Genomic DNA, 22,529 nt, shown 5'->3' with positions numbered 1-22,529 from the left:
GCTCGGTTTTTGGATTTTGGCAACTTAGTGAGTTGTAAAATTTATGAGTGCGTTGTTTTATTGTTTTCTTTATCATTTCTTGGGGGTAATTTTTTGTGGCAAGTAGGGAGGAGATCTGATTTAGTATCTCCGGTCTATAACGTGGTGAAGTTAATTTGATTGCTCGATCTATATAATTGGTTACTATTGCTTTTTTCTGTTTGATGTTATGTACTGTGTTATAATCAAGTATCCGATCTGAGTTAATGGTTTTTCGGAGCATTTTAGTTTCTATTTTGTTATTTTCTTTAATGATGGTCATGTCCAGAAAGTTGATTTTATTGTCCAGTTCTGTTTCTAGAGTTAATTTCAGTTTGTTGTTAAGATTGTTCAAACTTCCATTATTTCTTTAATTTGATCTTCTGTTGTTATAATTAAACAATCATCCACGTACCTCTTGAAAATTGTTATTCTATATGATGAATTTAGCAAAACTTTTTCTTCAAAATATTCTAGCACTAATTGAGCCACTGCACCAGCAACCGGACTACCCATAGCTACACCATCTATTTGTTGGTAAAATTCGTCTTCGTATTGAAAATAGCAAGTTCCCAATGTAAGTTGCACTTCCTCTATGAATTCAGTTTTCGGTAGATCTGTATATTTTTCTATGAGGTGCCATTTTTCCTCCAGTATCTGTGGTACCAGTTGTGTGGGGATATTTGTATATAGGGACACAGCATCTATAGAAAATAATTTTTGATCATCTGGAACGTATAGTGTATCTAATTCTTGTTTAAGTTCATAGGAGTTCTTGGTGTAAAAGGGATTTTTGTTTATAACATTTGAGAGAACTGATGCTAAATATTTGGACAGCTTATAAAATGGTGTTTGCGTATGAGAAATAATAGGTCTGAGTGGAATGTTTGGCTTGTGGAGTTTTGGCAAGCCATTTAGTGCTAGAATATTTTGAAGAAAAAGTTTTGCTAAATTCATCATATAGAATAACAATTTTCAAGAGGTACGTGGATGATTGTTTAATTATAACAACAGAAGATCAAATTAAAGAAATAATGGAAGTTTTGAACAATCTTAACAACAAACTGAAATTTACTCTAGAAACAGAACTGGACAATAAAATCAACTTGCTGGACATGACCATCATTAGAGAAAATAACAAAATAGAAACTAAAATGCTCCGAAAAACCATTAACTCAGACCGGATACTTGATTATAACACAGTACATAACATCAAACAGAAAAAAGCAATAGTAACCAATTATATAGATCGAGCAATCAAATTAACTTCACCACGTTATAGACCGGAGATACTAAATCAGATCTCCTTCCTACTTGCCACAAACAATTACCCCCAAGAAATGATAAAGAAAACAATAAAACAACGCACTCATAAATTTTACAACTCACTAAGTTACCAAAATCCAAAAACCGAGCCAATAGTTTACATACCCCTACCATACATCCCAACACTGTCTGAGAAAATAGAAAACATAATAAAGCCATACCCCAATATAAGGATTGCACACAAACCATTTATACAGGTTAATCAATTATTTTCGAGATTGAAGGCAATAGTCCCGAAAGGTCAAAAATCACATATCGTCTACGAGATACCATGCAACCAATGTAATGGAGTGTACATAGGACAAACGGAACAAAATCTGAACAACAGGATAAAAGGACACAAATATTCTAAAACTCAAACAGCCCTTTACAAACATACAATAGAAAACAACCACACTTTCAATTTTGAGAATACAAGGATATTAGATAGGGAAACAAATAAAAGAACCAGGGAATTTTTGGAAATGATTTATATAAAACGAAACCCCAACTCTATCAACGACAGAACAGATATAAATGGTCTGATCAAAATATACTCAACGATTATAAAGAAGACAGCGGAAAACGACAACGAAAGAAGAAGAAGAGTGACAACGACACCAACTTGACAATTCATTAACTTAGCACCACATTATGTTACAAAATGAAGAATGAAGACACATGCACCACAAGCAGAAGACTTGGAAATTGTTAAAATAAAGGTGACAGATCTCTATCTCGAATAATTGTATATGTAACTGTGTTTTTGATATTTGTTTTTAGATTGAAAAAGGGCCCGAACCCGAAACGTCTTATTATATTTGACTAAATAAATTAGGTTAACAAAATTCCAAACGATCAATTATTTAATACAATAATAAACTAATGGAATAAATATACCAACAAACAAAGTTATCAGCCACGATTGAAATTATGGCAAACAACCAAAGATGTACACAGGAGGCCAGAATGGGACAGGCAGAACAACCCCTCCATATCGAAGAAACAAAGTACAACGGCAGGCACATAGGTTTGGTCAAGAGGTTCCATGAAAGAAGCGGAATAAACGATCCGACAGCGTACATCCTGAGAAAGATGCTGGACTACACCAAAACCAACGTCAAACTAATCAATATGAAATCAAGAAGAATCTTCTTGCTTAAATGTAAAGATAGAGATTTGTTACCAAATTTCCTAAATTTCAACACCAATCAAATTAAACTTGAATGTAAGTATCTAAACTTTAAGTTTCAAAAATTGCATGAGAAACATAGAAAACAAATCCTTAAGCTGATTATAACAGATACAACTAAAAGTATAAACCTACTACAGCTTAAACTAGATCAGCAGAGAAACCTTATCCTCACACATACTTCAAATGAAATTTTGTCCACTTTTGAAGATCTACAGTCAGATATTATTAAGAAAAACATAGATTTAAATACAAAAAGGCACAACAAAAAACTGGTCAAATTGTCACAGTCAACTAAAAATGCCACACAAGTTCAAACGAAGAACACAATAAAGAATTTATCAGATACCATTATTCCAGACGAAATTCAACTCCTACTTAGCCAAGACCCTAAGTTTGCAATACGCCCCAAAGATGCAAATCAAATTCCAACAGATCAAATAATAGCCACCATCGAAGCAATTATAACGAAATTAAAGCAAGAAAACCAAAATGAAATAAGAATAAAACTAAATAATATGTTAGGGTTTCGCATATTTCTTGGTTTGTGAATTTCGGAACGAATAGACCAATGTCGAAATATTTTGTTTGTTTTCCCTTGTTTGCACCACAATGTGTAATACTGGCAACACCGGAATTTCGAGGGAAGAGATATTTCCCCGAAGATCGAGAAGAGAAGAGAAGAGATTTTCGCATCTTCGTCGACGGTAGATTTTCGTTGCATTTTTGGAGAGTGTCGATCACATTCGGTGAAGTTTATGGTCGAAAGTGAAAGAAAGGTGAGTCAGATTATCGTTCTGGTGTTACTTTTTGATCGTTTGATTTATTATTATTGTTCGAATTTCATACAGTCCACTTGCTCTTTTGTCGCGCTTAAACATTGGTCCATTCGGCGCCTGATTCGTTTTTGAGAAAAATTGATTTTCATTTCATTTTATTTTGTCAAATTCATTCGATTTCGATCAGTTTATTTTCAAAAATCGTTTGAAAATTAAACTCGATAACGTTCATATCAGATAAAGTGACTACAGCTGCATATGTGCATACATCTTCGAACGGACGAAAAAACGTTCATATTTCGTTTTCACGATAAGAGTTCCATCGTTTATCTTGAATATTGGAATAAATCATCGGCATTTGTTTCAGCGTTGTTGCCAAATTTTGTTCAATTAGTTTGCATTTTCCTGTTTCGGAAAATTATTCAGGATGCCATCTGACGCGTCTGCGTTAGCTATTCCTTATGCCAATCGTAAGACCGCTTCCAATCGTATTTCAGAAATCCTCGAGGTAGCGCAGAATGCTCAGTGCGATCCCGCTTTGATTTCGGAGCTGAAGATGCGAATGAATAGGTTAGAGTCAATTTATAAACAATTCGAAGCTAGCCATTTCAAGATTGTTAATGCGAGGGCAAATGAGGGTGAAGAAGTTCTTCAAACACAGGAAGATATTCGTTCTTTAGTAGATAAACAATATTTCACTGTTAAATCCATCTTTTATAATTTGGTTGAAAAGGTAAATCGAAACAGTGAAACGGAGACTGCTCCACCTACAGTATCGCACGTTAGATTACCCAAGATTTCACTACCCACTTTTGGAGGTGTTTTGAAAGAATGGCCTAATTTTCGTGATTTGTTCGTATCATTGGTTGACAAAAATTTGTCGTTGAGCAACATAGAAAAATTTCAGTACCTTTTGAGTAGTACATCCAATGATGCTCTGGAAATAGTTAAAGGAATACCTTTGTCAGGGGACAATTATCCGATCGCTTTCGGTAGTTTACTTAAGCGTTATAATAACAAGAGGCCTTTAGCAGTTTCGTATTGGAACGAAATTTTTCGTTTTCCAAAATTAGAAAAGGAGAATGTTACTTCATTGAGGAAATTGTTAAATGTATTTTCTGAAAATTTATCCGCTTTGGACAATTTGGATTTTCCGGTTGATTCGTGGGATTTTCCATTGTTTAATATACTTTTGGATAAAATCGATTTCAAAACAAGAACTAAATTTGAATTAGATCACAGTAAGGTAGAATTACCTCAATATACCGACTTAATAGCATTTTTGTCATATCATTGTAAAGCCTTAGAGACAGTCGAATCATCGAATGATAAGTTTCAAGTTCAGAGGAATAATTCTTCGGCTTGTGCTCCTAAAGTTGTTAGAAATAATAGTTCGCGGGTTTCATTCTTAGCTGATGCAAATTCTGTTGAAAAATTAACATGTGTTTTTTGTAAATCATCGAACCACGTGAACCTGAATTGCTCTATTTTTCAGAATCGCTCTCCATATGATAGATTTTTGTTAGCTAAAAATCATCAGTTGTGTTTAAAATGTTTGCAATCTTCTCATCGTTGTAATAGTTGTCCGAGTAAATCGTCATGCGGACGTTGTGGAAGTAGTAGACATCATTCATTTCTACATTTTGAGCGAGTTGAATTTAATCGATCATTGGAAAATAAACCGAGCACTTCAGTTTCAGGTTCTTTGATTCATAAAAATAATTCGGATAGTTCTGAGGCTATAGTTGATAATAAGTCTCAAACTAGTTTAAATCAGGCAGTTTCTCTGCAAATTTCTCCTATTAAATCGTCAGAATCGTTTGTTTTGCTTTCGACAGCAGAAATTTTGGTAAAAGACGCATTTGGTAATAAACAAAAAATTCGTGCATTGCTTGATAATGGAAGTCAGGCTAGTTTCATAACATCAAAATGTTTGAATAAGTTAGGTTTGAGATATTTTCCCTTGACAACTTCGATTCATGGAATTGGTAGCTCTCCCGTTGTACCCAAGGGATCTTCAACTTGTACGATTAGTTCATGTTATGACACCGAGCAAGAATTAAAAGTTGATGTCTTTGTTTTACCAAAAATATGTTCGGATATGCCAAATTTCAAGATAACTTCGTTTAATTGGCCTCATATAACTTCTCTGAAATTGGCTGATCCCAGATTTCATAGTTCGCGTTCGATTGATATGCTCATTTCTGCGGATATCTTTGCTCAGATATTAATTCCAGGTAAAGTTGAAAATAATATTGGAGAACCTATAGCTATCAATACATTATTCGGTTGGGTTTTGACTGGACGAATCGGTTCAGAAAATTCTTTTGTTGATAGTGCTGGTTTAACATCATTTTTGGTTTCATGTCCAACTGAAGTAGAATCATTGGAAAATACGCTAAAGAAATTTTGGGAGTTGGAACAAGTACCTGAACATAATGTCATTTCTGAAGATGATCAGCTCTGCGAAGATATCTTCTCGAAAACTACAACTCGGGATGTTGATGGTCGATATATAGTTGATTTGCCTTTTATTTCGAATTTGGAACCATCTTTTCAAGATTCTCGGGAGATAGCTATCAAAAGATTTTTCAACTTGGAATGTCGGTTAAGCAAGGATGATGTTTTGAAAATTCAGTATGATGACTTCATGCGTGATTATTTGAATTCGGGACATATGACCATTGCTCCAACTTTGACGGATTATTCTAAATCCTATTATTTGCCACATCACTGCGTTATAAAACCTGACTCATTGACAACTAAATTGAGAGTAGTCTTTGATGCATCTCAAAAATGCACATCGGGGTTTTCACTTAATGATTCGTTGTACGTCGGCCCCAAATTACAAACTGATTTGGTGGGTCTTTTGGCTCGTTTCAGAACACATCGTATTGCTTTTACTGCTGACATTAAGCAGATGTTTCGACAAATTATAGTTTCGCCTAAGTTTCGAGATTATCAGCGTATGTTTTGGCGTTTCTCTAGTGATGAACCACTTTTAGAATATACGTTGAATACGGTTACATTCGGATTAACATGTTCGCCGTTTCTTGCAAATAGAGTAATCAAACAGCTCGCCATTGATGAGGGTTGTAACTTTCCGTTAGTCATTTCAATTTTAAATAATGATATTTATATCGATGATGTTCTGTCGGGAAGTGATTCTTTAGATGATGCTCGTGTAATTATCGAACAATTGATTTGTGCTTTTGGAAAAGCCGGTTTCCCTCTGAGGAAATGGGCTTCAAATTGTTCTGAATTACTTAGTTTTCTGCCAGATGAATTTAAACAGATTCCTCTTGATTTGGACGACAGTTCTATTGTTAAAGTCTTGGGTTTGAAATGGAATCCTACTAAAGACGTATTTTGTTATACCGTGAATGTTTCATCTAAAGAATGCACTAAACGCACTATTTTATCGGAGTTAGCGAGAATATTTGATCCTTTAGGCTTTCTCGCACCTATTACATTTTCTGCTAAATATTTGAACCAAATTTTATGGAGTTTGGGATTAGATTGGGATGACGTTCCTCCAGAGAATATCGTTTCTCGATGGAATCAATATAGATCAGAACTCGAGTCTCTTTCAAATCTTGAAATTCCTAGATTTTTAGAAATTCCTCGATCCAAATCTTGTGAATTGAACGGATTTTGTGACGCGAGTGAACGAGGTTATGCTGGTGTTGCGTACTTGAGAATGAAGATTTCGGAGTTCGAATACAAGTCGATATTAGTTCTGGCAAAAACAAAGGTTGCTCCCTCAAAAAAGGTATCGATACCAAGATTGGAGTTGTGTGCCGCCGTGTTGTTAAGTAACATGTTAAGTTATATAAAATCGGTATTTGTTTCCAATTTCACTATAACTCGCACATTTGCCTGGTCAGATTCAAATGTTGCATTATGTTGGATCAAGTCTCCACCAAGTAGATGGAAGACTTTCGTCGCCAATAGAGTAGCTTCTATTCAAGAAAAGGTTAGTCCAAGTTGCTGGCATCATATTAATGGTTGTGAAAATCCAGCAGACATCGGATCTAGAGGTTGTCTACCCTCTGAGCTTTTAGATAATTCGTTATGGTGGGCGGGGCCCCCTTTTCTTAGAAGTGTTTTTTCTGTTTCTAATGGAATTGCAGAAAATTTCTCTGATGATAAGATAATATCGGAAACGAAACTTTATAGTTTCAATGTTCATGTTGAAGATGGAGTAGTTTCTTCTTTATTGGAAAAATATTCGTCTTTAAGTAAAATACAGTCTATTATGGCCTATCTTTATAGATTCATGAATAATATTCGGAAAGATAAACATAAGATGAGTGGTATTCTTACTGCCATAGAATTGAATACGGCTTTAATGATCGTTGTTAGAAACGTTCAGAGTATTGTTTTTGCGGAAGAAATAAAGCGGTTAAAACAAGGTTTACCTCTTTCGAAACCTCTACGCAAATTGATGCCGTTTCTATGCGATTTCGGTTTGCTCAGAGTAGGCGGTCGTATTATTAATAGTAGATTATCTTATGATAAGAAATATCCGATTTTGCTACCTAGAAAACATAGATTGACGGAATTAATAATCGAAAGTTTTCATCGCAAATATTTGCATCCCGGTCTACGTACACTGCAGTATTTGCTCTCGCAACAGTATTGGATTCTGTCACCTAGAAGGGCAATTCGCAGTATTATTTCAAAATGCTTCAAATGTTTCAGGACGAATCCTAAAACTTTTCAGCCATTGATGGGAAATTTGCCTCCCTTTCGTATATCCCAGGCTAAACCGTTTTCGTGCGTGGGTATCGACTTTGGTGGTCCGTTCACCATCAAAAGTAGCGGATTGCGATCTGCTAAAATGCAGAAATCGTATCTTTGTCTGTTTGTTTGTTGTGCTACAAAGGCATTGCATTTAGAATTGGCTTCGGATCTAAGTACTGCCTGTTTTCTGGCCGCCTTTCGTCGTTTTATTGGAAGACGCGGTCGAGTATCACACATTCACACGGATGGTGGTACTAACTTTGTAGGGGCAGCAAATTATTTGAAGAACATCTTGAGGGATGTTGCGGAATACGAAAAATTGGAATGGTCGTTTAATCCTCCCGCCACACCACATTTCGGTGGTCTTGCTGAGAGCGGTATCAAGTCGGTCAAAACACATTTGTATCGTGTAATAGGAGAACAAATTCTCACTTTCGAAGAATTGAACACATTATTAGTTCAAATAGAAGCTGTGCTCAATTCGCGCCCTCTGACAGAACAAAGTTCAGATCCCAATGATTTTTCGGTTTTGACTCCAGGTCATTTTTTGACATTGGAACCGTTATCGGCTTTGCTGGACCCTGATTTGACTTCGTTGAATTTCAATCATCTCGATAGGTGGCAATTATTGACTCGATTGCACCAAGATTTTTGGAAGCGATGGCACATTGAATACTTGCATTCTTTAAATCAACGATTGAAATGGACGAGCGACGGTGTTGGAATAGATGTCGGTGATTTAGTTCTGATAAAGGATGAAAATCTTCCCCCATTGAAGTGGAAGATTGGTAGAATCACGGAATTATATCCCGGCAGGGATGGAGTTGTTCGAGTGGCTTCGGTGAAAACACCTGATAGTCAGTTCAAACGTGGACTTACTAAATTATGTCCACTACCAAAATCAAATTAGTTTTTTTTTTTAATTTTTTTATGTATACATGGAGGTTCGAGTATATATGCACTTGTTTATTTTATTTTGCTTGAATCAAGCTGTACATTGATTTTTTTTTTCGGGTTCTATTTAAAAAAAAAAAAAATATCTTGATATTTTTGGTGAGCGGAATGTTAGGGTTTCGCATATTTCTTGGTTTGTGAATTTCGGAACGAATAGACCAATGTCGAAATATTTTGCTTGTTTTCCCTTGTTTGCACCACAATGTGTAATACTGGCAACACCGGAATTTCGAGGGAAGAGATATTTCCCCGAAGATCGAGAGGAGAAGAGAAGAGATTTTCGCATCTTCGTCGACGGTAGATTTTCGTTGCATTTTTGGAGAGTGTCGATCACATTCGGTGAAATTTATGGTCGAAAGTGAAAGAAAGGTGAGTCAGATTATCGTTCTGGTGTTACTTTTTTATCGTTTGATTTATTATTATTGTTCGAATTTCATACAGTCCACTTGCTTTTTTGTCGTGCTTAAACATAATACTTTAATTAAACACCACGACAAAGTTAAAAATGAAAAACTGAATTTTAAAGAAAGGAAGGATATAACAGCATTCAATAAAACAAAGAAATTTCTACGAGATAATCCACAGATTGTAGTAACGAGAGCGGACAAGGGAAATTCAACAGTTGTAATGAATAAATCTACCTACGAAACAAAGATTAGAGAACTGCTAAGTGATACAACAACATACAAACGCATAAAGAGAGACTTAACAAATTCCTTACAAAAACACAATAACGAAATAATTAAAAAATGGGAAAACTCAGAATTTATATCACCAACCCTCGCTAGATCTCTCACTGTACATAATAGTATTTCACCGAAAATATATGGCTTGCCAAAACTCCACAAGCCAAACATTCCACTCAGACCTATTATTTCTCATACGCAAACACCATTTTATAAGCTGTCCAAATATTTAGCATCAGTTCTCTCAAATGTTATAAACAAAAATCCCTTTTACACCAAGAACTCCTATGAACTTAAACAAGAATTAGATACACTATACGTTCCAGATGATCAAAAATTATTTTCTATAGATGCTGTGTCCCTATATACAAATATCCCCACACAACTGGTACCACAGATACTGGAGGAAAAATGGCACCTCATAGAAAAATATACAGATCTACCGAAAACTGAATTCATAGAGGAAGTGCAACTTACATTGGGAACTTGCTATTTTCAATACGAAGACGAATTTTACCAACAAATAGATGGTGTAGCTATGGGTAGTCCGGTTGCTGGTGCAGTGGCTCAATTAGTGCTAGAATATTTTGAAGAAAAAGTTTTGCTAAATTCATCATATAGAATAACAATTTTCAAGAGGTACGTGGATGATTGTTTAATTATAACAACAGAAGATCAAATTAAAGAAATAATGGAAGTTTTGAACAATCTTAACAACAAACTGAAATTTACTCTAGAAACAGAACTGGACAATAAAATCAACTTTCTGGACATGACCATCATTAGAGAAAATAACAAAATAGAAACTAAAATGCTCCGAAAAACCATTAACTCAGACCGGATACTTGATTATAACACAGTATATAACATCAAACAGAAAAAAGCAATAGTAACCAATTATATAGATCGAGCAATCAAATTAACTTCACCACGTTATAGACCGGAGATACTAAATCAGATCTCCTCCCTACTTGCCACAAACAATTACCCCCAAGAAATGATAAAGAAAACAATAAAACAACGCACTCATAAATTTTACAACTCACTAAGTTACCAAAATCCAAAAACCGAGCCAATAGTTTACATACCCCTACCATACATCCCAACACTGTCTGAGAAAATAGAAAACATAATAAAGCCATACCCCAATATAAGGATTGCACACAAACCATTTATACAGGTTAATCAATTATTTTCGAGATTGAAGGCAATAGTCCCGAAAGGTCAAAAATCACATATCGTCTACGAGATACCATGCAACCAATGTAATGGAGTGTACATAGGACAAACGGAACAAAATCTGAACAACAGGATAAAAGGACACAAATATTCTAAAACTCAAACAGCCCTTTACAAACATACAATAGAAAACAACCACACTTTCAATTTTGAGAATACAAGGATATTAGATAGGGAAACAAATAAAAGAACCAGGGAATTTTTGGAAATGATTTATATAAAACGAAACCCCAACTCTATCAACGACAGAACAGATATAAATGGTCTGAACAAAATATACTCAACGATTATAAAGAAGACAGCGGAAAACGACAACGAAAGAAGAAGAAGAGTGACAACGACACCAACTTGACAATTCATTAACTTAGCACCACATTATGTTACAAAATGAAGAATGAAGACACATGCACCACAAGCAGAAGACTTGGAAATTGTTAAAATAAAGGTGACAGATCTCTATCTCGAATAATTGTATATGTAACTGTGTTTTTGATATTTGTTTTTAGATTGAAAAAGGGCCCGAACCCGAAACGTCTTATTATATTTGACTAAATAAATTAGGTTAACAAAATTCCAAACGATCAATTATTTAATACAATAATAAACATTCTAGACTTATCCTTTTCATGTTGATTTTCAAGGTTGAACATTCGTCTCCTTGAGTGGTGTGAATACTTAACTTGTTTGGGTGTTCTTGAATCACTTTCCTTCACCGTTGACCAAGCTCAAGAGTGGTATCTCACCGTTATGACAGTAAGTTTATAATCAAATGAACTCAATAGAAGGCTCAATGTAATAAAAATTCAATAATTAAGATTCGCTCTTCAAGAAGATGTCGACTTGTGAAAATGATTAAACTAATTCAGCGAACAAAAGAAAAAACCGCCACACATGGACAAGTGATAAGATTTCCACAACATTAAGATTTTGATGAAATGGAGCGCCTGGCTTTCAGACAACCCATCATACACATATTATACAGGATGTCTCTGTACACTACAAATCCGTAGATTTCGTTCCAGTATACTTCGTCCTGTATCATAAAGGAAATTAAATTGTCTATCTCTGGAAGGTTTCCAATCTTATTTTCAAGGATTTGTCTTTCCCGAGCAAATCTGTCGCACTCGTAAACTACATGCTGTGGGCTGTCCTGAATTCCGCACACGTGGCACGTGTCCGTCAGTGTCTTACCAATTCGTTTTGTGTACGTGCCAAATGATCCATGCCCCGTGAGAAACTGTGTGAAGAAGTAGCACGTTCCGCGGTGTTCGCAATTTATTCATTTTTCCAGGTCCTTTATAAGTCCTCGCGTCCAGTTGGCCACTGATCCACCAGTTTCCCATCTCTCCTTCCACTTTCTGAGGGTTTGCTTCCTAGCCATCGTCCTGTTGCCCTGGAGTCTACTACCAACCTTGTACAGAAAACAAGCCTCTGACAACATGAGATCCAGCGGTGGGAAGCCAGCCACCACCTGTACTGCCTCAGCAGAGACAGTGCGGTAGGCTGAAGCCACTCGGAGGAGTCCGCGTCTCTGGATGCTGACCAACTGCCTCCTGTGGTTTTCTCTCTTCATGGCATCTCTCCAGGCTGGTGCCGCGTACAGGAGTACACTATGTACTATTGAGCATAGCACTCTTCTTTTAAGATATAGGGGTCCACCGACGTTTGGCAGGAGTCTTCCCATAGCATCTGACTTAGCTGCGGCTTTCTCAGCGATGTTTTTAATATGCCCACCAAAAGACGGCCCCTTGCTCATCGTGACACCCAAGTACTTAACCTCCTTCACTGGAGTTATGTTTCTACCGGCGACGTTGACGCTGAGGTTACCCTGCTTCCTCGGTCCCTTGATTATCAAGATTTCCGTCTTTTGCGGAGCCAACCTGAGTCCCCTGGGTTCCATCCACCTCCCTGCCATGTCCACCGTCTTCTCAATCCTCCACTGCAATTCCTCCTCATCATCTGCCTCTATTACAAACGCCAGATCATCGGCATAAGCGACAGCCCAAACCCCACTCGGGTAGGGCAATCCAAGGACACCGTTGTAGCCCACGTTCCACAGAGACGGACCTGCCACCGACCCTTGGGGAACTCCGCTGGAACACCTATGTGATACGCTACCAATTCTTACACAGCGGTCTTTAAAGTATTCCACCACCCACCTGATCAGGTATTCGCTCACCTCCATGTTACGTAGGCTGTAATTGGGGTTTTCCTCGGTGTACTCGAGCGCCAGCTATTCTTTAGAGAATAGCAAACCTACCCTGGCAGCTACTAGCCGGAGACAGGGTTCCCTGGTGTCTAGGATGTTAGCGACGCACAATGATAGGTAGAATCAACGTATACAACTTTTATTGGTCGATTCGTAAAAGGGGAACACAAATGGCACTATTACAAAATTCTTACAGTGACTCGAAATCAGTGAGATTTACAGGGCAAAACGGACGGAATGACACGGGATCCGATCTCAGACGTTATACGGGGGTTAACGGACTTGTTCGCCAGCCAGAACCTGAGACGTACACTTGACGGACAGATATTGGACTTCAGCCAGGTTAGGGGATGAAAGATAGCACAGAAATACGACGGCTCACCCTTAGGCTCGTTCGGCACTCCCCGGGTATCCACACCAGCAGAATGCCTCCCTAACCGTAGGGGTGAACACGGGAACGGGGTAAAAAGACGGGAACTGAGGAAAGGGTGCGCCACCCCAAAGTGTCCTCGGTACCCCCCGGGTATCCACGCCAGCAGGGTACTTTAACGACAATAGGGGTGGAACTAGATAAGACGGGAAATTTCGGGAAAGGGTGAGCCACCCCAAAGTGCCTTCGCCTACCCCCCGGGTATCCACACCAGCAGGGTACGTTAATGACAGTAGGGGTGGAACTCAGACTCGGGTATAAGAGGGATGTCGACGGAAAACTGAAGTTCCAATAAAAAAAACTAACGGAGTGTCGTCTTACCTCTGGGCTATATTCGGCCACCAACACTCACAACTCTCGAAATCACCCGAATGGTACACGGTAATTACTGAGAGAAAACAAAACTAAAAATTTATATTCTGAACGGCAAAAAAATGAACCCAAAACTCAAAAGAAATCTTATACTAAAACTCAACGGCGGAAGGTAAAAGTGAAAATCGTCAGTCATAAGTCAAGCGAAAATCGTAAGTGAAGTGGCCTGCGGGGGAACATCTGATTTTATACCCACAGGGGGGGTGCGGAAATCAGATGTGCCCGGCAGTCGAAATTCGGTAAATTTGCGTCGATGAAGACGTTTTAATTTCGACTTATCTGCGCTAGCGAACAAAAAACCTCGGTTATCTTCCAATTCAGGATGTTTTATACGGTGCGACATCGTTTTTAGGAAATAAAAACGGTGCGGTATGTTTACAATTCCGAACGATGTCGGAGTCCTGAATTAGAAATTAAAAATATTTCTCGGAAAATTAATTCAAACAAAATTATTTAAAAATGAAAACTAAAATAATTATTCTAAAATGAGGGGGTAGGTTTGAAAACTACCCTCTCGTTACATCCCCCCGGCTCCGGTTGAAAAATTGAATCCACGATGAAATAGGGGATTAAATTTTTCACGGTGAAATCTACTAAGTCCGGTTAACGGTTTGACTATTCACGGCAAGATGATTGAGATCGGATTTACATTAAACAAGTCCACCTAATCTACTCCAGGTGGCGTATACTCGGCTAATGCTATCTCGGTTACTCCCACTCTATGGTCCGCGTTGACGGCGCGCTTGGATGTCGAAGTTCTGTGTTCTATCAGCTAACGTCCAAAGTCCAACCGTCAAATTTCGCCCTGTGGTTCCAAATTTCGATTCCCATTTCCATCGGTGAAAGAAATGGCGGAAAATAGTGGAAACAGTGCAGGACGGAATCTTCAAAGTGAGTACCATTTCGATTTGTCCGATGGTGTTGGAGTCAGCAGCAGTTGTAGGTTGCATAAAAATGAGAGAAAAGCATTTAGTATACTGATATCCTGGAGCAGAGGGATAACAGGGTGTACGGTGGAATTTCGGAAGAAACGGTAAGTACGGTCGGTAATTTTAATAAGGAGATACAAATATACTGTTCTATTTCACTTACCGTTCAGGCCAGTTTGTAATATCGGTGTAAGCGGTGTCAGCCTTCTATTGCTATTTTCTATTCGGTTATTGTATTTAACAGTGACACAGGGGTGAAATAGAGACAGACAGGACGGGTGTATCTCACTTGTTATTATCGGTCTCACAAATAATACAGAAAAATTGAATTAACTGTTACGGTTCTTGTTTTTCCAGTGAATTAACGAAATTTTCTGTTGTAGGTGTGTGGGATACGACTTACCCACTGGATGACAGTCAGACGGTCCTGTTTGGTGGCAATAAGCTGCACAGAACAAACAAAACTGTACGGAACACTGTCTGCCAACACTGGCAGACCAGGTTAGATCTATCGGTTATGGTGGAATCGCGGAAATATAGGTATGTACATTTTGTCAGTTAATGAGGAGATACAAGTATAAGGCTCTATTTCACTCACCTGGGCACTTATTCAGTGAAAGCAGCGGTAGTACCCCATTACTAACCTAGTTTCGGTGATGAATATTATTTTTAACGGTAATAGAGGAGTGAAATAGAGTCAGACAGAACGGATGTATCCCATTTATTATCGGTGATCAGTACAATATAACGGTAGGGTTTATTTTGATTTCGGTCATTATACAGTGTACTTACTAATGATCAGACGGATGGAACGGTTTTAAATCCTTCACATGAATATTGGTGATTTTCTTACCACTGTCATCTTTCAGGTCATAAACAACGGGTGAAATTACTTTCACAACGGTATACGGACCAGAGAACTTCGGAGCCAACTTGGCTGCAAAGCTATCAACGGCGGATGACAACGGATTAGCACGGCGCAGAACTCTATCACCGACATGGAAACGAACTTCTCTTCGACGGAGGTTGTAATGGTGAGCTTGCTGCTCAAATGCACGGTACAACCTGGTATTGACAAACTCATAGGCCTCCTGAAGATGACTGATTTGTTCTGTACGGTGAGTAAGATTTACTCTACTTTCTTCTGGGCTTCTGTTTGTCTCCTCGGTGTCTTCGTCTTGGGTGTTTGACGAGTAGATTGCCTTTGGAACTGTTAATTCCCTTCCATAGTTCAGAAATGCCGGTGTAAATCCTGTAGATTCTTGTTTTGCGGTATTCAGGGCGAAAGTTAGTTCACCTAACTTCTCATCCCAAGTACGGTGGTCGGCTTCACAGAACTGACCTATCATAGTCTTCAACGTACGATTGGCTCGTTCTACGGCGTTACACTGTGGTGTACACGGAGGGGTGAAACGGTGAGCAATGTTTAGCTCTCGGAGACTGTTTTTGAACAGTCTACTGTCATACTGTACCCCGTTGTCAGATATCACCAGTTTCGGACAGCCATATCGGAGTATAACCTGTTCATATAGGGCTGAGTTAACGGTTTTAGCGGTGGCTTTCCGCAACGGACGGCATTCAACCCACTTCGTGAAACGGTCCTGCATCACCACTACGTAAGAATTTCCCTTCTTGGAACGGGGGAGTGGCCCAACCACATCTGTACAGACCTCTTGGAACGGTGCATCAGTCATTCTATGTGGTTGCATTTTTCCAGGCGTCTTCTGTTGTGGTACTTTGTACCTTTGACAGGATGGGCAGTTTCTCACGTATTTTGCGACATCTCTGAACATCCCTGGCCAGTAATAATTCCGGGCTAGCCGTGAGATGGTTTTGGAGATTCCCAGGTGACCAGCTAATTCCGAATCGTGATTTTCTTTCAGGACCTCCAGTCGTTGTTCGGTGGGTACACAGAGCTTCCATGGTTGTCCGGATCCAACTTCAGTAAAGTCGGAAGAGTCCCAGAAGTGACGATACAGTTTCCCATCCTCAACGGCGTAGTCAGGGAAATCTTCTGGGTCTCTTTGTACCTCTTGGAGCTTTTTGTTGTACCAACTGCAGCGAACTTCGACGTCGGCCAGGCATACGGAATCTACAGACGGTAACGGGTTTCGGGACAGACTGTCGGCGACTTTGTTCAGGGCACCTTTCCGGTATTGGACTTCAAAGTCGAATTGCTGAAGGAAAACGGCCCATCGAGCAATTCTTCCGGACGGTGACTTGATGGAATTCAGCCATTTCAGACTCATGTGGTCGGAAATTACGGTGAAATGAAATCCTTCCAGGTATGGTCGCAGTTTCTCTATCGAGAAAACAATGGCGAGACATTCCTTTTCGGACACGGAGTAATTTCTTTCGGCGGTGTTCAAGGTACGGCTGACATAGGCGATCACCCTTTCCTCTCCATCAAGAACTTGGGTCAGGGCTCCTCCAAGGCCTACGTCACTGGCGTCTGTTTGCAGGACGAACGGTTGATTGAAATCCGGACAGGCCAGTATCGGTGATTCGGTCAGTTTTTGTTTCAGGAGGTCGAACGCTTTTTGTTGTTCCTCACCCCACTTCCAACGTGGTTTCTTCTTTAACAGGTGAGTCAACGGTGAAACGACATCGGAAAAGTTCTCTATAAAACGGCGGTACCAGCTAGCAACTCCCAGAAAACGGCGCAATTCACGGATGGTTTTCGGCGCTGGGAATGCTACGATAGAGGAAACTTTATCCGGGTCGGTACGGATTCCTTCGGAGGTAACGACATGTCTTAGGTATTTTAGGGATTTTCGCACAAAGTCACACTTTTCGGGATTGAGACGAAGATTGGCTTCTCTCAACCGTCGGAATACTTCTCTTAAGTTCTCCAGGTGCTCCTCGAAAGTTTCCCCCAGGACAACTATGTCGTCCAGGTAAGCGAACGCCTCCGGTTCCATTTCTGGGCCAATAACGGTGTCTAAGAATCTCTGAAATGTGGCTGGACTAGCGTGAAGACCAAACGGCATGACGGTGAACTGGAACAATCCCCTTCCTGGAACTGTGAAGGCAGTAATCGGGCGGCTTTCCTTTGCTAACGGTATCTGCCAATATCCTTGTTTCAGATCCAGTGTGGAGATGAGAGAGAGAGAGAGAGAGATACATTTATTCAATCATGTAACCAATACAGTTGTTGATCTTGTCAAACACAATTCATTTACAAAGGTAAAAGAAAAAAGAAAAAAAAAAACAAAATAGTAAGAAAATAAATTCTACAGTTCCTCATAATTTCTTTCATTTAGGAACTCGTTTAAACTGTAATAGCATTTCTTTACAAGAAAATTTTTAAGGCTACTTTTCTGTACACTGAGAGATCGTTTTTTGAATTTTTCAGGTAAATTATTCCATATTGACAACAAACTATATGTGACATTTCTCTGCAAGTATGAGAAGTTTGGCTTATCCTCAATTAAACAATTTTTCCCTCTGGTGTTATAGGGATGTTCTATATTTTTGAATTCAGAACGATTATTAATGACAAACATTACACACTCATATATATACAAACTGTAAAGGGTTAATATACTAAAGTTTTTAAATATAGTTTTACAGGTTTCAGTTTGTTTCATTCCAAAAATTACTCTTAAACATTTTTTTTGTAGTAGAAAAATTCTTTCAACTAATGGAGATCTTGCCCAGAAGATTATCCCATATCTGATTCTTGAGTGAACGAAAGCATGATAGGCAGACAATGCAGCATCCACCCCTATTGTATCTCGGATGACCCTTAAAGCATAGCAATGTCGTGCTATATTTGGAGCAAGTTTTTCAATTTGACTCTTCCAGTTTAGCTTAGAGTCAATATTTAATCCTAAGAATGATAGACTTTGTGTTGTTTTGATGTTTGTATCTTGATGTTTTAAATTCAACTCATCTGTTTCTTCACCTCTGAACAATAAGACTTTAGTTTTGTCTATATTAAGCATTAGGTTGTTTTCATTAAACCATTTATTCATTTTTTCCATATCTTTTTCAAGACTAGATCTACAATCATTTAAATTATCAGCTTCAGTAATTATAGTTGTATCATCTGCAAACATAACAGCATTATTGTCAGTGCACTGTATCAAATCATTTGTATAAAGAATATAGAGCAATGGACCTAGGATAGATCCCTGGGGAACCCCGCTCTTCACTTGTTTCCACTTCGAAGTCTTTATGTTACCATCTTTCCCCTTGCTGGTTGTTTTTTGCATTCTGTTTGTGAGATATGACCTTATTAGATTCAGTGCTACACCTCTTATACCATATTTTTCCAACTTGGCTAATAGCTTCTCATGATCAACCCTATCAAAGGCCTTTGACAGGTCCAAACATAGAGCAGCTGTGGTGTGCTTTTGGTTCAGTGATTTTATTATGGTTTTGAGTGCTTGGTATATCGCATTTATGGTAGATTTACCCCTTCTGAAACCGCATTGCTGTTTAACTAATATGTTATTTTCCTCAAAAAACTTAATGAGTTTATCAAAGATTATTTTTTCAAAAATTTTGTTCACATTAGATAGTAGTGATATGGGTCTGTAGTTGTCAAATCTTTCTCTACTGCCTTTTTTGAATATTGGTATCACAAGTGCTTCCTTTAGCATCTGAGGATACTTCCCTGTTTGTAAAATCTGATTGAATATATGTGTCAGAGGTGATGTTATTATTGATGCACACTTTTTAAGAAGTTCCACAGGTAATTCATCATGACCAACAGATTTTTTATTTTTCAGATTTAGGATATAGTGATACATTTCTTGCTCTACAACTGGACTCAGAAAAATACTCTTACTGCAAGATTTTATGTTATCAACATTAGTATTTACTTCACAGTTTTTCTTGATTGAGTCAATAAAATATGAGTTGACATTATTTAGTATATCGTCTTCATTTCCTTGAGGAAATGCATTCAGAATAGAGTTACTTCCACCATGTTTTTTATTTGTGATGTTGTTTACCAGATTCCATGTGGCTCTGCTTTTGTTTTCAGCTTCCATTATATACTTCCTGTTGCTCATCCATATAGCCTGTCTAGTAACTTGCTTGAGTATTCGACAGTATTTTCTATAGTAATCAAGTGTTATTTTTCCTTCCTGTACTTCATTCCAAATTACTCTTTTTCGCTTACTTGATGTTCTTATCCCAGTAGTAATCCATGATTTTGTGTTCCTACTGGCAGTGCATTTTTTTTGTGGGAAGATAAGGTTTAAGTGAATCTTCATTATCTCTGAGAAACCGTTATATGCTCTTTCCGTATCCATTTCGTTCATCACATCCTGCCAAGATACATCCTGTAAGCTGTGAACAAACTGTTGAATTTTGGTGTTAGTGAACAGTCTTTTCTTCTCAGTAGTTTTTTTATGTATAACATTATTACTTTCTATGGTTATGAACTGAGCCATGTGATCACACAAAAGAGAATTTATATTGCTGTTATTTGCAAAATCAAGAGTGTTGACAAAGATATTATCTAACAAAGTTTTTGATGTTTTTGTTATTCTAGTTGGTTCATATATTGTTGGTTGTAAATCATAGCTATCAAGCATATCCAGGAAATTGTATTTTGCTTCACTTTCTTCCATTAAATTGACGTTAAAGTCACCGCATAGTACCACTTTGCTTTTAGCAAATTTTTTGTTTACTACATTGAGTAATTGATCCATTTTAGTCATAAATACCTGTATACTTCCCCGACAAGTTCTATATACAGACAAGACCATTAATTTCCTCGATTTGCTGTACACACAAGATACCTCAATCTGCTTTTCCACACTTAAGTTGGTGATATCTGGAATGTCTTCAAAATCATGAATGTTATCCCTGATTAAAATACATGTTCCCCCATGGATATACTGTTCCCTGGAGAAATTTGATATAACATTATATTTTGGGATTTTCAAAAACTGAATTTCCTGCCCATCCATCCAGTGTTCAGTGAAACACATAATATCAGGAGGTTTTTCGAGTTCTTCTACCAAGAGTTCTATTTCAGGCAGTTTGTTTCTCAGGCATTGTATATTCTGATGCAATATATTTAAGCAATCACTTAATTCAATTCTCTGTCGATGTTTCTTCTGAGGTGTAAAAAATGGTTAACAATAATCCCCTTTCCCCACATACTTCCATTCATAACTTTGTCCTTTGAATCAACTGGGACATATATTTTAAAAGAGCTTTTGAATTTATCTTTTTTAGTCTTCATTTTTTCACATTTGCATTTTATGTTGAAGGTCTCATCTATGTATTCCTTCACTTCTTGAGCAACTACATCTGGATTCAGACCCGACACGAACAGACAACATTGGTTCTCGGCTACTGTCAAGTTGAATTTTTCTAATTCTCCTTTAATTGGAGCTGGTCTTGACCGTTTTGAAGTTTTCCTTTTATGTCCTACTAGATTCCATTCTCCCATTTGCTGACCGTCTCCTCCTGAAAACTGAATTCTGTCCTCAAGTACGCCAGTGAGATCCACAGTACCATGATCAAGTGGGTTTATTCTATTTTCTTGCATTCTTGCAATATTAGGTGATTGTTGTTGTTTACCTTTACATTCCACATCATGCCCTTTTCCCGTAGAAGTTGTCGTTAATTTTTGATTTTTGCTGAGATCTCTCTCATGCATTTTGGGGTTTTGTTTATTGTTTGATGTAAATGTGTTCTGTGGTTTCCAGTTCGAGGTTATACGAGACATGGGTATTTCTGTGACTGTTAAATTGTCATTGCTTTCAATGTTTTTATTGTTTATGATTTGACAATTTTTTTCATGTTTGGACTCCACTTTTTTAGGATCATCATTTTCTAACCTTTTAATCTTTTCAAATAAAAGTTGATTATTTTGCTTCAAAATCAGGTTTTTATCATTTATTTCACTAATGAGTCGTTCTCTACTCTCCTTATACTCTTCTAGCATAGACTTTAGATGCTCAATTTCCGCTCGTAACATTTGATTCTCATACTTCACTGCCGTATTTTCCTGTTTCAGTAGTCCAATTTCACTCTCACCTGACCCCTTTTTCACCACTCTTGGTTTTTCGATTGTGGTTTTAGTAGATTCATTCATTTCACAGCACTTTATAAAGGTTTCATCCAAAAATGATAAGCCACTTTTGTCCATAAGCCTTTTTGCACATGATTCGTGGTAAGCACCTCCGCAATTTTTACATATAAACGTTGTATATTGCTTTTTAACGCAACATTTGAAATATCTGCCACATTTTTGTGTAGTTTTTAATTCTAGATCGGCACTTTCTTCGGAGTACCGTTCTGACACGTCATCATTATCCGCCATCTTGATGTATTTGGCCTTACGCAGTTTATCCAGAATCCCAGAAATGTACGGCAACGGGTATGCATCTTTTACAGACACTTGGTTGACGGCACGGAAGTCGATGCAAAAACGGTATTCCGTCTTTCTTCCTGACCAATACTACCGGTGAACTCCACGGTGACTTGGAGGGTTCAATCACTCCCTCAGCCAGCATACGGTCTACTTCCTGATTAAAGATCTCCTGCATTTTAGGGTTTAGGGGTCGGTATCGTTGTTTGATCGGTTCGGTGCCCGGTTTCAGTTTGATCTTATGTTCAATCAAGTCGGTTGTACCATATAGGTTTTCAAACTTCTTTAATTCTTTTTTCAGAAATGCTTCCAGCTCCTGTTTCTGAGACTC

General features: G+C 38.0%; 2 protein-coding genes across 2 annotated transcripts; one reads left to right on the top strand and one right to left on the bottom strand.

The window, feature by feature from the left end:
• The first annotated feature begins 10,153 nt into the window (after positions 1 to 10,153).
• LOC123320132 lies at positions 10,154 to 11,523 on the top strand. Its single transcript, XM_044907325.1, has 2 exons — positions 10,154 to 11,364; positions 11,426 to 11,523. The coding sequence occupies exon 1, from the start codon at positions 10,219 to 10,221 to the stop codon at positions 11,269 to 11,271; it is 1,053 nt and encodes a 350-aa protein (XP_044763260.1). The 5' UTR covers positions 10,154 to 10,218; the 3' UTR covers positions 11,272 to 11,364; positions 11,426 to 11,523.
• Positions 11,524 to 20,908: 9,385 nt separating this feature from the next.
• LOC123320133 lies at positions 20,909 to 21,976 on the bottom strand. The gene is made up of 2 exons (XM_044907326.1): positions 21,406 to 21,976; positions 20,909 to 21,291 (listed from the first exon to the last, which is right to left on the bottom strand). The coding sequence occupies exons 1-2, from the start codon at positions 21,974 to 21,976 to the stop codon at positions 20,909 to 20,911; spliced, it is 954 nt and encodes a 317-aa protein (XP_044763261.1).
• Between the last annotated feature and the right edge of the window lie 553 nt (positions 21,977 to 22,529).

This window comes from Coccinella septempunctata, chromosome 9 (assembly GCF_907165205.1).
Source record: "Coccinella septempunctata chromosome 9, icCocSept1.1, whole genome shotgun sequence".
Taxonomy (NCBI): Eukaryota; Metazoa; Arthropoda; class Insecta; order Coleoptera; family Coccinellidae; genus Coccinella; species Coccinella septempunctata.
Note: the sequence above shows the minus strand (reverse complement) of the source record. Positions and strands in the feature narration are given on the sequence as shown.

Excerpts from the sequence above, each read along its gene's own strand:
- LOC123320132 (XM_044907325.1), top strand. The coding sequence starts at position 10,219 with ATGGGTAGTCCGGTTGCTGGTGCAGTGGCTCAATTAGTGCTAGAATAT.
- LOC123320133 (XM_044907326.1), bottom strand. The coding sequence starts at position 21,976 with ATGGACAAAAGTGGCTTATCATTTTTGGATGAAACCTTTATAAAGTGC. Across the intron at positions 21,292-21,405 it reads GCATGATGTGGAATGTAAAG|GAGGAGACGGTCAGCAAATG; the intron begins GTAAACAACAAC and ends TTCAGTTTTCAG.